Consider the following 17,302-nt stretch of genomic DNA (forward strand, 5'->3'; position numbering starts at 1 on the left):
AGCCTTTATTGTACAAGAGGCTACTTCCCTTTGAAAACAGAATATTCGTGCTTTCCAAAATGCAATTAAACATTCAGTTCTATTTTTTAATTAATTTTCTTTGGTTTTATTTAAAAATATTAATACACTTTTGACATTCTTTCTATGTGGTTACAAGCAATTCTACAACAGTAGAATTACTATATTAACCTCCAAAAGGAAAGAGGTTGACATGGCTAAGGAAAGAATAAACTCTGAGAAAATAAATATTTTATGTATACTTAAAATTAAAAATAAGAGAAAGGGGGCTCTCAGGCACCTGCTACTGTCTTTAGCTAATAGATATCATCTATGCCAGGAGGAGAAAATTCTTATTTGGCTATACTAACTGTAAAACTGCTAAAGCAGAAATAAATAAAGCTATTAAGTATCAGATAACTTATATCAAAGTCAAATTCCTTTAATTTAGGCAAAGGTTAAAGTTGACCTATTGGAAAAAAAACAAGGAAATAGTTGGTAGCTTTGGATAATAATAAAGAAGTCAAAAAAATGACACTTGAAGTAGCTTGAGGGAACATATTGTTGGATTTTTCGTATTATTATTGGATTCATTATACTAAATATATTTAATAGATATTTCTAATAACTACATTCATGAGGCTTATTGTATGATAGACCATTTCTACGTATAAGAAAAACTCTTAATATCCCTAATATATGTAAAAAAATCCAACCACATATCACTACCCATAAATCAGAGAAATACTGCACAGGGGTGAGTGGAAATACCCATCCCACTACTAGAATATTTAAAGCCTGTTAAAAACTTGTCCCTAAGGAAAGAATTTATTTGGTTTAGATTGCAAGTGAAACAGAATCTGAAGATTCTAACTGAAATATTCATTCAACTTGAAATTAAATCATAATTGAAAATAATAGCTTAATAATGAAAACATCTGCATCCCTAATGATATACTTCTATAAATGTAAGCTGCTACTATTCCTTTAAGGTATGCTGTACTTTACAGAAAATAGTGGTTTCTTAAGAAAGTGTCTTTGTGCAGGAGAGCAAAAAATATGCAGGGTAAATTAGGGAAAATTATTCATATTGTTTATTTTAAAATTTAGTTATTAATACATATTCTTAAAAGTAGATTGTTATAATATGACATGTAACATTTTATCATTGTTCAGTTTCCAAAATAATTTCATATAGCATTCCATTTGTTTCTCAATAACTACCAGAATAGGTGTTATTTACCCTATTATTATTCTATTTGATAGAATAGAAAGTAAGTTTCAGAAATATTTAGGTGTTTGGGGCACCTGGGTGGTCAGTCGGTTAAGCATCTGACTCTTGGTTTCTGGCTCAGGTCATGATTTCATAGTTCTGAGTTTTAGCCCTGCATTGGGCTCTGTGCTGACAGTGTAGAGCCTGCTTGGGATTCTCTCTCTGCCCCTTCTCTGCTTGTGCTGTTTCTGTCTCTCTCTCTCTCTCTCTCTAAATAAACAAATAAGGAGGAGGAGGAGGAGGAGGAGGAGGAGGAGGAGGAGGAGGAGGGGGAGGAGGAGGAGGAGGAAAAAATATTTATGTGTTTAAGGCCGCAGGGCTTCTAGAGGCCACATCAGAACCAGACCTTTTGTTAACGTGCCCTCTTGCTTTGGGCCTCATTAGGAATTCCTGATATACTACCTTCTCCATAGAGAGCCACAACCTCCATCTCCATAGCTTATGCTTAAGGTATACTTTCCTTTCCTTTCCCTATTTTCTTGTTTCAGTGGACAATTTGGAAATATAGTTGGTTTTTCATAGGGGGTTAAATTTTATATTAAAGATGGGAAAGATATGAGGAGTCTAAAATATATTGTTACTTACTGGGAAGAAAAGAGTCATTTTTAGTTGTGGTTATGGCAAAAAATAGCCTTATTACAAACACACACACACACACACACACACACACACACACACACACACAGAAAGAAAAAAGAAAAGGAGAATACCTCCATGGAGTTTTACTTATTATTTATACAAATAAAGTTATACAGTGTTGAATAAAGCTGTAAACAAATGCTTTTACAAACCATAATCGCTACGTCAGGAATTGAGACGGTTACATTTAAACACTTAGGGGTAAAGTACTAGTGTGGCACGGTAGGGATTTAGCTGTATTTCCATTAACAGGAGTCATGAGGCTAAATTTCTATGTACCACCATAGCAAATTTACCTTCTAATTTTATTTTAATGTTCTGAGTACTTAATTTCCCATTTTTCGAAGAACATGGGAAGGAATATCTCCGCCCATCATGACAATAGCTCCGCAGAATTGCTAGAATGTTAATACCATTAAGTTCAAAAGGAACTTAAAGAAATAAGAAGCATACAACTAGCACTAGAAAAACAATCTAAAATTCTGGAGCTTCGATAAAGCATTCAGAAAGATTACTTTATCTTTTGTTATAAAATCATATCCACTGAAGAAGGGCCAGCTTTTTGAATCTCTCCTTAGCAGAAATGGGGGATATGGTCGGACTGAAGAAATGTTCTTCCATTTTATTAAAAACAAAAACCAAACAAAAAGCCCTAAATGCTTTAGAAAGTCCCAGATCGGATTTGGTTTTGAATGCTTAGGATACAGAGTGGTAAAAAGGGCAGTCTTTGGAGTCAGACTGATTCCAGTCATGGCTCTACTACTTGTTACATGGTCGTCTCTGAGAAAATTATTTCCAGTTTCAGTTACCTTATCTATAAAGTGGGGGTAAGAATCTCTAAGGGACAGAATAGTGGTGCAGATCAAATGAGAAAATCAAAGTGAGGCTGTCTCTTATAATGTTTGTCTCAGAAGAACAAAAACAACAACAAAAAAGTAATCTGGGGGCAACTACTATCAGCCAAACATTATATGAAAGGCTAGGAATATAATGATGAACAGGATAATGTTCCTTGAAAACATGTACTTTTTAATGAATGTTTGTGAATTTCATTTTTGTTTTAAAAAAATCCAATAACAATAGGTAGACTGGATGAAAATCAAATCAAAATATTTTTAAAAAGGTATAACAAAAATGATTTGAGATTTTCTAGTCTACTTAACTGTATTAAAACTTTTCATTTCTCCAGGTCTTTTTTTTTTTTTTTTTTTTTTTTAAGCATAATGACCTTTGAAACTATTTGGTGACAATGCCTTAAATAAACATTATTTGAAACTGTGTCTATATAAATTATTTTATATGGTTTCAATATTTCATGTTATTTTGTAATTACTTACACATATATAATATCAAGGTATAATAAAAATACAGACTTGCATCACAGGGTCTGTGAGGACTGAATGAGTTATCTATACAGCAATGAAAATGCCAGGCACAAGTAAACAGCTGATAAATATTAAGCACTATTACTATAGAAATTAAATAATAAACTGGCATTATTTACAATAGCAATAGCTCTCAGAACTGAGAGGTATGAATGAAGTAACCAGAAAGCCACAAGGTGGCTCTCAAGGCTTGGCTTTTAAACACAATCGAGTTGCTTTTTATTTCCAAAGAAATGAAAGAAGACTTATGAATGCCAACCTTTTTAAAGGCACTCATAAATTCATAATTAATAAATAACTGGAAGACTACAAAGCTGTTTAATAAGTGTTATATAATAGAAAATATTATTAAGCAGAAAAAAAATGAAGAAAATGAACACATTTTATAGTTCTAAATTGAAAGAATCTGATGTTCAAAACAACTGACATCAGATTATCATATGCAGAATTTAAAATATCAACATAAAATGATGGCATTCATAGTGCAGTCATAACAATTAAGTACATCTTACTAACATGATAAATGTGAAAGTGTATACATAGTACAATATCTGGCAGCTAGCAGCTTTTTGGAAATATCAGTTAAATCTTATGCATATAAAAAACTTTGAAGTTACTGTCATTTTATGTCCACTGAGTTTTTTATTTGAAAATTTATTTGAAAATTTTAATACTTTATTTGAAAATTTATTATCACAGCTTTAAATCTGGGCAAACGTTTTCTGTAAAGGGCCTTGTATTTAGGCTTATTAGTGGGCTACACAGTCCTTGCAGCAACAATTCAATTCTCCCCTCATAGTGCAAAAAAAGGCAGCCATTGACAACAAAAGGAGTCCAGCTATTTTCTAATAAAACTTTAATTAAAAAAAAACAACAGGTGGCCAACTTTGGCCCTCAGGCTGTAGTCTATCCACTCTTGATATAAATCATTATCTCACATAATTAAATGAAATCTGTGAAAATCCTAGATACTATCAATACTCAAATTACCTAGAGAGGTGCTTGTCAAACTGTTATGCACATAAAATCACCTGAGGATTGAGGTGACATTCAGATTATGGTTTGGTGAATCTGGTATGGGGCCTGAGGTTCTCTGCATTTCTAGAGGACCCAGGCTTTTTAGGTCCTTTGACCAAACACTGTGCAGCAAGGCATTTGTTGTAAAAATTTCGGGTCTCAAACTTTCACATACTTTTTTTTTTTAAATCATATTTTTAAGTAATCACTCCACTCAATGTGGGACTTGAACTCACAACCTCGAGATCAAGAGTTGCATGCTCTACTGACTGAGTCAGCTAGGTGCCATTAACTTTCACATTCTCTTTTTAAGAGCTTTGGTTTGTGCAGTTTTCATGTGTTCATATTAACCTTAGAAATTAAAACTGAGAAATTAAAAAATAATAATGTTAGTTTTTTAAAATAATAATCCTATTAGATGTTAACATATTTTATGGAACTTAACAATATTTTCTGTTTTAACTATATTTTAAAGAGTAGGACTAAACACAATTCTAATCATAGAGATAGAGGTGATAATTGTACACATCATGCACCGGGATCCTTTGGAAGATCATTATATCAAGAGAAAAGTAAAGATTATAACATGATAAATATGTAAAATCAACTCCTTGGAAATTAAAGACCACAGATCTTTCATATATAAAATATCTGTAATATCTGGCACATTATATGCTTTAGTTCTTATATCTCGCCCTCATTTGTTTCCTACCTGTTTTTCTGCATGTCCATATTCAGTTCCTTGGGTAGGTAAAAAGCAGGAAATCTGACCACTATTTTTTGCTCTTTCTATTAGAGACATAGCTGTTCTTACAGTAGCATTTCGAGCATGCACAAACACCATCACCTAAAATAAAGGAAAACAGTTTATTTAATACTAAAATTCATTAAGAGACAGCTTAATACCAGTCTGAAAATCACTATATATAAACTATTAATTTTTCAAAATATAACCCCCAGTTTATGAATTCTCCAACATTTCCTTGTTTTAGAAGAAAGTGTATATAGGATAAAGGCAAGTTAAATAAAATTCAATAATAAGACTTTACACATTGTTAATCTATACATTGGCATAAGTCAGAACTGAAATTAATGGATTATATAAAGCATGGAATTTAATTTGTGCTTTTCTCTTTTGAAGACATGATTCATGAGTACAATCATATATTATGGAGACAAGAGTATAAAAATATACAAAAGCCTTATTTCCCCACAGTCAGTGAAATTTCCAGTATCGTAAAGATGTTTAAGGAAACTGAAAACAATAAAAACACTCTTCCTTGGACAAAATCATGTCTAAGAACAACCACTCAAAATAGAGTTTAGGGAACTGCTGAAGATGAAAATGCTTCTAGAGAGGCATCTGGAATTTTCTGTTGTTTTTTGACCTTCCTGTGGAATTACTCAAAAAGTGACTGTGGAAATCTGAATTAGAGGGAAGTCACGTATCTGGGTGCTTTGTCAAGGAGAAGTGGAAAAAAGTACTTTCAGGAACAGTCACCAGGCAGAATGTCAATGCAACTGAAGAATATAAAATAAGAGAGTGATGAACACTCTGTATCTGCTGCCTAGCAGTGCCTGCCTTCTCTCTTTCCTATCTTTTTTTCTTTGGCCTTTGGCTTCCATTTACTCCCACATTCAGCTGGACGCAGCCTTCCCAAAGAGCCATTAGTATAACAAAAGTCGTTTTTATTCTTTCATATGGACAATTGATCTTTTTGAATTTTATATGATGAAAATGTCAGGTAATTCTGACATTTTAATTATAGTCCTAAACATACAACCTAAGGACAATCAGCAGTGTGGGTGCTTTGGGTGAATTAAGACAAATTCTAACCCCAGCTTCCAACCAAACTGAGACCTCTCAATCTCTCTGGAGTTACCATGGTATGCCCCGTAGGCCTCAACAACACGGAGGTCGTAATTCTTGCTTTTCCCTCAATATTTCTCCATATTTATCTCTTAATTATATTTTCCCAGAGGCTAGAACTTTGGTCTTATTTTCATGGTACACATTTAGAAAAATATGCAACTGATTGGTTTTAGTCAGGGAAAGGATAGACTCATGCTAGCTTCCCTAAATAAAAGAGAAGGTCATTTTGATAATGAGTAAAAGTGAAAAGGGGAGGGAAGCCTGGGATTTGGCCAGAAAGGAGACAGACTGACAAAGATCTAGAGCGCACAGTGTTTAATTTACCCATAATCATCTTACATCTACAACCCTGTCAAAGAAACTGTTCCATATATGGCACATCAATTAAAATTCAGAGTAGAGTAAAATCATAGTTAATAATCACCAAAGAAATTGGAATGCTTAAATTACTAATATTCTTTTGGAATGTGTTCAAAGTCAATCATCTGGAGAAGACCCAAAGTTCCTCAATGAAAAACTCCTGAAGCGTTTAGAGACAATAAAACAAGTATCACAAGTCACCTAGAGAGATTTAACATTAGTTAATCAGAGCCATTAAGGATGTAAAGCTTCAGCTTTTATACTATGTCAGAGTTCTAACTTATGTGCTGATACTAACGTGTTTTTTAAAAAATGTGATAAGAATCTCTCTAAAGAGCATACTAATAAAATTTATTTCATTAAGTTTCATGAATACTTGGAAAAGTCTTCTGTTTTCCTTATTTTCAACTACAAAAAACAAACAAACAAACAAAAAAGTCTGATTTTGATAGGTTTGCTAGCTTTCTGGGGAAATGTCTTTATTTCATAGGATGTCAAGAGACTGTCATTTAAGCTCAGTGTAACATTTTTCAGCATTATTGACATAAGTTGTTTAATACTAAGTTAGATATAAAATTCTGTTAACTATAATGCCCTGTTGAAGCTTCACCAGTTCAGAATCTCTCATCTTCTACCATTCTGTCTCTTGTAAAAAGTTTTTCAACTGCGAGTTTCTTTTTAAAAAGGCAGATTTTTCCTCTTATATAAAATTAAGGATTATCATGCACAAAGCTTCACTAACCCCTAACATTAAATTTAAGAAAATATCATTTAAAATGAAATTATTTTTAATTAATTAATTAATTCATTCATTCAAATGTTTCTGAGAATTCTGAAAATTACTATCAAGCCCTGAGAAAACTGTAAAAAAGAGAGGCCAAAGTCCCTGCCCTCATAGAGATGACAATCTAGTATGATGTATTTAAGCACAAAATATTTTTATGAAGTATTTAGCAGCCATGTATCATACTGTTAAAAGAAGAAATATAAAAATGAACAAGACATGGTTCATACGTAAAAGGCATGTACAACTTAAGGAGGCAGAGAAAACAGTAACACATGGAGCATGGATAACACAGGAATGCTAAACATGGAGCTGGTGGGTCTCCTTTGTTCATCCATTGCACTGTATTTACATAGTACCTACTGAGTACCAAACAATGTACTGAGCACCGGGGATACGATACATATGTTCCAAGGCTCAGAATGGCTATACTACTGTTGATGAGAAAGAATCACTAGTAATCAGCCCTCCCTGGCTACAAAAGCAGGGTACAGGATGGATGGAGTAGTATTTAAAATATTTATCCTTGGTAATTTTAGTGTGTTAGCTTGAAGAAGTATGTTCTCGTTCAAAAGTTTCTTACACTGAGTCCCAAGGACCTCTTCATCAGAATCACTGCTGGTGCTCATCAAAATAGATTTCTGGGTCCTCCCCTAAAACCAACTGAGTAAGAATATCTAGGGATGAGGTCTAAAAATTGAATTATTAACAACTTTTCAGATGACCACTGCACTACTGTGTGAAATTGGTTAATAATGACCACCAACTTAGTTTTCTTCTTCTGAGTTAAAACAAGTTTAAAAGGAAACATATATAAAACCACCACTACAGAGATGATTTTAAAAATTCCCTAATAACCTATGTTTATTTACCTATATAAATGAAATATTAGGAAATATAAAGGTATTTCATATAACCAGTATAGCCCCAAGATCATTTCCCAGATGGGTTTTTATAATGCAACCGGATTTCTATTCTCCATAATTCAAATACCACATTATGCAAATCCTGTTGATATGAAGAACATAAGGGAAAATAAAATATGACCCTAAATCTTCATTAATTATTTCATTCTGACTTGTCAACTTATCATTTTGAAAATTATTTTCTACTGCAGCCAAGAGAAATATTAGTTACAACTTAAAGTGGCAATTTCTTTTTATTAAATGATCCATCACTCCTTGTTCAGTAAAATAAACTTTTTATTATTAAGAATTTTCTGTTTAGAGGCTCCAACAGAAGCCATTACAAGGTTTAAGGTCCTATAACATACTTGATTTTATGGTTTGTTAATTTGGTTAATTAATTTAAATAGACTCATATGAAAATTATAACAGAGAGGACAGCACTGTTTCATTTGGCAGAAATAGCTCCAAATTAATCTTAAACACTACTGGTAACCAAACAGCAGTTAAATGGGCATATGCCATTAAAATAAGATTACAACAATAGATTCAAGCCAACAACACTGGTAAATTTTAATTGCTTTATAAAACAGTTTACATTTTTACTTGACATTTGTTAGATTAATACATTTAAAAATATTATATTTGTTTTTAGTTTAAAAAGCCATTTATTTTAAATATACAAAATGAAATCAGTCCTGGACTAGGAAAGAAAGTGAATTTGAGTTCTGGCTCTGTTATTTGCTTTGCCAAAGATCTGTTCTTCACATGAGATGACGATTAAAAGTAATGAAAGAATGAAAGCTCAGATAAATCATCATTCAAAAAACTAGAATGCTTAGGTAACTCATATTGTTTTGGTGTATTCAAAGGAAAGAAGGACATGTTATTTGAAAAATTCCCAAAATTCTACTTAGAAGCATTATTAAAGAGCAATGTGATTTAGAAAAAACAAAAAAATCTCTTTGATTCTTATTTCCTCCAGTCCACAGATAGTCACTAGTGTCAAGGGATTATTATAAAAATAGAAGTATATAATGTCAGTGAAAACACTGCATTTAGTAAAGCAATAGCTCTCAAACTCTAGAATACTTTGAAATCACTCAGAAGGCTTATTAAAAACACAACTGCTGCTCCTATCCTCCACCACCCTTTCAGATTAAGTAGGTCTGGGGCAAGCCAAGACTTTGCATTTCTAACATGTTCCAAGGAGATGCTAACACTCTTTCTACAGGAACTTTAGAAAACTCTGTCAGAACTAGTTAGTATCAACACCACTGAAGGGGTAATAAACAATAAAATGAATTTGGCCTAAAAGACTAAATGGTGAGATCAGTAAATGACTGTTATAAATTGACACCTATATTAACTATTTATTCCTCATTTATGCAAGTGTGTATGTATCCAACACCACACAAAATAATTTAAAAGACCACTTATCCTTTAATAACTTTTGTGAAGGTGTTGTGCAAGATGAATGGGAAGTAAAAAAATAAAAGGAATATTTAAACCTGAGATTATCTGAAAACAGGAGGAAAGAGGGCAAGGATTAACTGTGAAATGTTGAATCAAAGACTGTTTCCTAGAAATTTCCACTAAGAAGGAAGACTGGGCAGGAAATATCTGAAAAACATAGACAACATGGCAGACAGATGTTCCATGGAAAATGTCGCTGAGGAATGACATTCTTTAATATAGGGTATTTGTTCTTGCAAGGGTTAAAGAATGAGGCCTGAGGGTGAGAAGTTTTATGTCCTAGACATTTATGCTTTCATTCTAACTGGCACAGCCTATAACGTGGCTTGCTCTCAATTCTTTCCAACTTTCTTAACCTGGGTTCCTCAAGAGAATTAAGTCCTAATGACCTAAACAAATTCTGAAAGTGCATGGTCCCCACAACAGCAGCAGCAGCATCCCCTGTAACCCTATCAGAACTACAAACTAACAGCCCAATACCAGGTCTGAGTCAGTAACTCCAAAGATGGGGCCCAGCAATCTGGTTCAACAAGCCCTGCAGGTGATTTGGATGCATGTTGCATCAAAAGCTGAAAGCCCTGCATCAAGTCATCCATCCAACTGTAAGTTAAAAAACAAAAACATTCATCAGTTGATGGACATTTAGGCTCTTTCCATAATTTGGCTATTGTTGAGGGTGCTGCTATAAACATTGGGGTACAAGTGCCCCTATGCATCAGTACTCCTGTATCCCTTGGGTAAATTCCTAGCAGTGCTATTGCTGGGTCATAGGGTAGGTCTATTTTTAATTTTCTGAGGAACCTCCACACTGCTTTCCAGAGCGGCTGCACCAATTTGCATTCCCGCCAACAGGGCAAGAGGGTTCCCGTTTCTCCACATCCTCTCCAGCATCTATAAGTCTGCTGATTTGTTCATTTTGGCCACTCTGACTGGTGTGAGGTGATATCTGAGTGTGGTTTTGATTTGTATTTCCCTGATAAGGAGCGACATTGAACATCTTTTCATGTGCCTGTTGGCCATCCGGATGTCTTCTTTAGAGAAGTGTCTATTCATGTTTTCTGCCCATTTCTTCACTGGGTTATTTGTTTTTCGGGTGTGGAGTTTGGTGAGCTCTTTATAGATTTTGGATACTAGCCCTTTGTCTAATATGTCATTTGCAAGTATCTTTTCCCATTCCGTTGGTTGCCTTTTAGTTTTGTTGGCTGTTTCCTTTGCTGTGCAGAAACTTTTTATCTTCATAAGGTCCCAGTAATTCATTTTTGCTTTTAATTCCCTTGCTTTAGAAATTGTGGTTTATATACACAATGGAATACTACGTGGCAATGAGAAAGAATGAAATATGGCCTTTTGTAGCAACGTGGATGGAACTGGAGAGTGTGATGCTAAGTGAAATAAGCCATACAGAGAAAGACAGATACCATATGGTTTCACTCTTATGTGGATCCTGAGAAACTTAACAGAAACCCATGGGGGAGGGGAAGGAAAAAAAAAAAAGAGGTTAGAGTGGGAGAGAGCCAAAGCATAAGAGACTGTTGAAAACTGAGAACAAACTGAGGGTTGATGGGGGGTGGGAGGGAGGGGAGGGTGGGTGATGGGTATTGAGGAGGGCACCTTTTGGGATGAGCACTGGGTGTTGTATAGAAACCAATTTGACAATAAATTTCATATATTGAAAAAAAATTAAAAAAATAAAAAAAATAAAAAACAAAAACAAAAACAAAAAAACCCTTCTCCTCCACCCATTTAGAACATTCCAATATCTTTGGGAGGATGGAGAGCACAGCCAAATCATTTTCTGTGTTTTGTAGTTCTAACGGGGAGTGCCACAACAGATGCGTTTCAGATATATTTATGTAACACAAGAGCATGTAGGCACAAAATAGTTTTGATTGGCATGGCCATGTTACCACATCTGTGTTATCAGGTAAATGCAATTTTAAAAGGTCTGGTTCTGCAGGCTGTGTACCCAAGAGACATCTGTGGAGGGATGCTACAAGTAATTACAGAGTTCTCATTTTAGGCCTGCCAGTGCTGGATAGCTGAACACACTCAGATCACCTGAAGATCTTTTCACATCAGCACACAGTTTCTTCGTGTACTTTTTACATCTGCATTGTAATGCTACTTAGAAATACCATAACTTAATTAACCAGTCCTTGTCTGATGGACATTTATGTTGATTCCAATCTTTGTTATTTAAAGCAATGTTGTCAAATAACTGTTCACAAGCCATTTCACAAATTTGTGAATATATCTTTTGATAATTTTATAGAGTGAAATTGTTGGGTCAAATATATATGACTATTCATTTAACTATTTCCTTTTTCTGAGTATTATCTATTTTATTATTGGAGATGTTTTTCTTATCAATTTGCTAGGCATTCTTTGTAGATGGAAGAAGATAATATGCTTTGTCTTTTTCTATATTGCAAATATTTTGTCCTAGTCTACACTTTATCTGTTGACTTTGTTTATGGAATCTTGGTTAGAATGGAAACAGTTATTTTTCTTAAATCTATCAGCATTTTTCTCTGTGGCTTCTGAGAAAATCATAGACAAGGACGTAAAAACAGGCATAAACATTTTTATTTATTTAGAAAGAGAGAGAGAGAGTGCATGCATGCAAGTGGGTGAGGGGCAGAGAGAGGGAGAGAGAGAATCCCAGGCAGGCTCTGCACTATCAGTGCAGAGCCCGATGTGGGGCTCGAACTCACAAACTGTGAAATCATGACCTGAACCAAAGTTGGACACTTAACAGACTAAGCCACCCAGGTGCCCCAGTCATAAACTTTTGAAAAGGTGGTGAACTTCAGTAGCACTGTGTGGCTCTGGTAATCCAATAGTAGGCACAAACATCACTGGATTTTGCTGTCACAAATACAGACACACAGATCTGAAGGATGCCCATAATACAGTGCTAAGTGGAAAAGAAAAACACGTTGAAGAACAATTTTCATAGTATTATTCTAAGTATATATGTAAAGGATGTATGTGTGCTTAAAATTAGAGCTCTAGATGGACATCCACCAACTTAAATACCTCCCAAAATGAAAATGGGAGTGGGGAGGATAAAAAGATGTTTCCTTTGTATACTCTGTATTGTTTGTCTTACCCACTGAAATAAGCCCTAATAGTTTTACAATAGAAATTATATTGAACAGGAGAAATGATCAACGATGGCAATGAGATTATAAGAGTATATATATAGGGGTGCCTGGGTGGCTCAATTGGTTATGGATCTGATTCTTGGTTTCAGCTCAGGTCATGATCCCAGGGTTGCGGGACTGAGCTCCACTGAGCTGAGCGTGGAGCCTGCTTAAGATTCTCTCTCTGCACCTCTCTCTCTCTCAAAAATAAATACACATTTTAAAAAGAAGAGTACATGTATAATATACTACTGTACTAGTATATTTGATATGATTATTTTATTGCTAAGGGATTTATGGCATCAAAGTAAAAACTTGAAGGAAACATATTTAACAATGTACTTACAAGGTCAGTGATGGTGGTACTTCTGATCTAAGTGACAAATTTATTTATTTATTTTTTTAGAGTACTTGGAAATGCTTTAAGAAAAACAGGTATTCTTGTAGAAGAAAATAAATAGCATTTCAAGGTAAAGTATACAGAGGTCAAAGGTACAGAGAATAAATCTAAAGGGTGGTAAATACAGATTTTTGGGAGAAACAGACATATGGACACAGGAGCAGAAATATCTGGAAAAGCAAAATACAACCTCATTATAAAATATATATTAAGATATAAAATTGATTCAAGACTCAGAAAAAAATGATAACACTAAAAGTGTGTACTTAATAAATTATTTTTGTGTTAGAGAAAGTTTTTAAACTGAATAGAGAGAAGGCTATCATTGTGCAAAATGTGGATTTTTATAAAGAAATATACATCATATATGATGATAAAGAAAATATGACTCAAGGAAGTATTTAAAAGACAACTGTAGACAAAAGATAGGAAAAGCCAGAGATGATTTTATCATTGTAAACTGATACGATAATGAACAGGAAAAAAATTTAAAGGGTGGGGTTAATTTGAAACAGGGGGGTGCTCTGTTTTTTATGAAGAGTCGAGATGAGCAAAAGAGTAGAGAGGTATTCCTAAGAATGAGTATGACAGTTGGAGACAGATCTTATAAAAGGGAACTTTGATTTAAACATTTTAAAATATAGCTTTGCAGCCAATGAACTGCTTGAAAAGTTAGTACAAGTTCATAAAATTTCTTTAAGAAAAATAAAAGAAGCCTTTTACCTAATGTGGGGAGATGGATGTTACTAATATGGTTAAATTAAAATAAAAATTTCCCTGATGCTTCCATATATAAGAGATATATTATTCTCTTGAGCATCTAACGAATTCATGTGCTCCTCCTCTTAAACATTTATCACTGACTACCTTTTATTTTTAGTTATTTTTATGCTTGACATAGCAACTTTGCAAGTCTGCCATTATCCAACAATTACATGACTGGCACTGGGGACATGACAGTGGGCAGCCCAGCACCGGTCCCTTTTGCTTTTGGAGCCTTTACTTAGTTACTATGATAAAAGAATGGAATCTGAGAAGATGGGGAACACAGAAGCTGCTATTAATTACACAAACAACTATGGGAAGAAACAGAAACAACAACAAAGAAAGGAAAGGAAAAAGAAAAGCATAATTAAAAAATTAATAGAGGTCCTTCCTTAAAGTCAACAAATTACTTGACTTAAAAGTCATGATATTTCAAGTTTCTTCATTACTGGTCTTCTGGTGTCATCTCTCTAAATTCTTTTTGCTGTTCAAAACCTCCATGCATTTGAACGGCCATATATTTCCAGGCTGTTACTCATTTTTCTCTTTACTTACTGCCAAATTTATCTGTGGAAATTCTACACACCTTTAAACCTAGTTCTAATGATTCACCTCTATTCTCTCTAGGGAAATTAATCATTCCCACAGCACTTTGTTCATACTTGTGCCTTCTGTAAATCTCAATATATATATATGTTTCTTCACTGTCGTGAACTACTAGGACTAATAATAAAATAATAATAATATACATGATTAAATGCTTATGACATGCCCAGCCCAGTACTAGGTGTGATGCATAGTTCTCTATCTTACTACTAACAACACTATTAGTGTTTTATAGATGAGAAAAGCGAAGCTCAGAATTTTAATAACTTGCTACTCATTCAAGAACAGAATAGGGAATTAGCCTCATTGGAAAGCCTACTTTCTTTCCATCAAGTTACATTCCCTCCTTGGGTGCTCCCTAAGGGCAAGTTTACATCTTACTAATTTTGAGGTCTCCTTGTCATCCCCTGTACCACTCTCCCAACTATGATTCAATCAGTAGGTACTTAATAAATGATAGCTGAAATTCCAATGTTAGAAAATACCCATTTTCACAAAAAGCATTTATTTTTTTAAATATTTATGAGAAGTTTGAATGTAAAAGTTTATAAATTATAATAAGATATGGGCTGAGTTAATACTTTCACAGATACATTTATTACAATGTGGGGTATCAAGCTAACTTCCAATATTCCAACCAGATAATTGATTTTCCTGGATTGTTTTAAAAAATTTATTAGCAAACATTTCACTGATATTTAATAAACTAAAATTGGTACTGGTTAGTCATTTCATACTGTTGTAAAGCTACATGTGTATGTATTTTAATGCCATTGCAAAGTTCAAAATTTGTGATTTAAGAAACAACTTCTAAAATAAGCTAATTTGAGAGCATCTTAAAAATTTTTTTTGGTCTTTGAAGTCAAAGACAGTTCCTAAATCAAAGCTACCTACATTTATAATGAATCAAATTAATCATATTCATTAATGAAAAATATGTCCTACTAATGGACATGAATAAAGAAAGCATTCTTATATTTTATAATGGTAGAAAATTTGACACTACTATATCTGGATTACATCCAGAAAACTATTATTGCTAAAAGTAACAGTTCAGCCCTGAAAATAGGGCTAAAATAATAAATTTTAAAATTGTCTATTTTATTAATTATGTCTATAACAACTAGCATTTATTATCCAATATTCCTGACAAGCAACTAAACTACTAAAACATATTTTTTAGTTTAAAATGATGTGGTTAAATGTTTATCAGATGTACCATGAAAATACAAACTACCTCAAATAGGGTTAATTTACCTTGTCCTACCTATATAGAAAACTGTATAATTCACTGACTAGTCTTCATGCATCAAATTATGCAAATAAACCCAGAAAAGTAATCTGGAGTAGAGAGAAGTGGTTCCGCAGCTCCAAGCTGTGTAATTAGATCTACGCTCAGCAATTTAGAGCCACCTCTGGACTCTCACGCTGCGAATCTGCAGTTCTTCTCAAGAAACCTAAGCTTTTAAGTGATAAATAGATTCAGGTTATCATTACTGAATTATATTTAGGGCATTACCCTGAAAGTGAAATATATTCTTCATCAATTTCTTTAAAGGAATAATTTTTAATATTTATAATTTCTATGTTTGAGTTGTAGGGAGCTTTAAATGCTATATTTGGTTAAAAGAAATCCACGATACTTTACATTTTCTAAACCCTAAAAGATACCTGTTATCAAAATGTATAATAACAAAACAAAGTTGGAGAACTTAATGTACATTACACACTATGACAGCAAAAATAAATTATCATTTTTGTAGCTAAGTCCACTATAAAAAATATAATCTTACAATCAATTCGCCATACATCACGACACCGTACAATATACTTAGAAGCATAAGACAGTTCTATTTCAGCAGAGTCTAAAATATTAAGACAACAGTTTTTAAAATTTCAAAATAGTACTTTGAATGCACTTCCCTTTCCTATAAGCTTTTTCTTTAACTTAAAAATAATGCTTTCTTAGATATTAAGCATATGTATGTACTTTTTTTTAGACAAGGGATATCTATTATTCCACTAGCATACATATCTTTTAAAGGTAATACAATTTATGTTATCCAACTGATGCTTGAATAAATTATCTATAAATTCTTTTTTTGTTTTTAAATTTTTTAATGTTTATTTATTTTTGAGACAGGGAGAGACAGAGCATGAACAGGGGAGGGTCAGAGAGAGGGAGACACAGAATATGAAGCAGGCTCCAGGCTCTGAGCTGTCAGCACAGAGCCTGACGCGGTGCTAGAACTCAAGGACCACGAGATCATGACCTGAGCCGAAGTTGGCCGCTTCACCGACTGAGCCACCCAGGCGCCCCTATAAATTCTTAATTCAAATCTTGTTCATAAGTGTACCATATACATTTATGCCTTGAATAATTTGAAATCTAAATTCATTTTTACAACTTATTCACTATATTTATAAACAAGTAACAATATTGTATATGCTATTAATGAAAGTGAATTTTATGCATTAAAATGGTCTTAAGCATGTTATAATTTTCTTCTAGTTTTTTTATACAATACAAAGCAAAACATCAAGAATATTAATATTACTTGTTCATTAAAAATCAAGAATATTAATAGTAATATTAATATTACTTAAGTTTAAGATATACTCAAACTAATGTTTTTGTTTAGGAAAAAATTCTTACCAATCTAGACAAAACTCTTA

General features: G+C 33.4%; 1 protein-coding gene across 2 annotated transcripts in view; it reads right to left on the reverse strand.

Moving 5' to 3' along the window:
* The window catches only part of ASCC3 (activating signal cointegrator 1 complex subunit 3), a 358,207-nt gene that overhangs the window by 160,515 nt on the left and 180,390 nt on the right, over positions 1 to 17,302 (reverse strand). For both annotated transcript variants that reach the window (XM_049654058.1, XM_049654059.1), the window contains one exon: positions 5,024 to 5,158. In XM_049654058.1, the coding sequence (XP_049510015.1) occupies positions 5,024 to 5,158 (135 nt within the window). The remainder of the gene's footprint in view (positions 1 to 5,023; positions 5,159 to 17,302) is intronic.

This window comes from Panthera uncia (assembly GCF_023721935.1).
Source record: "Panthera uncia isolate 11264 chromosome B2 unlocalized genomic scaffold, Puncia_PCG_1.0 HiC_scaffold_24, whole genome shotgun sequence".
NCBI classification, from domain to species: domain Eukaryota; kingdom Metazoa; phylum Chordata; class Mammalia; order Carnivora; family Felidae; genus Panthera; species Panthera uncia.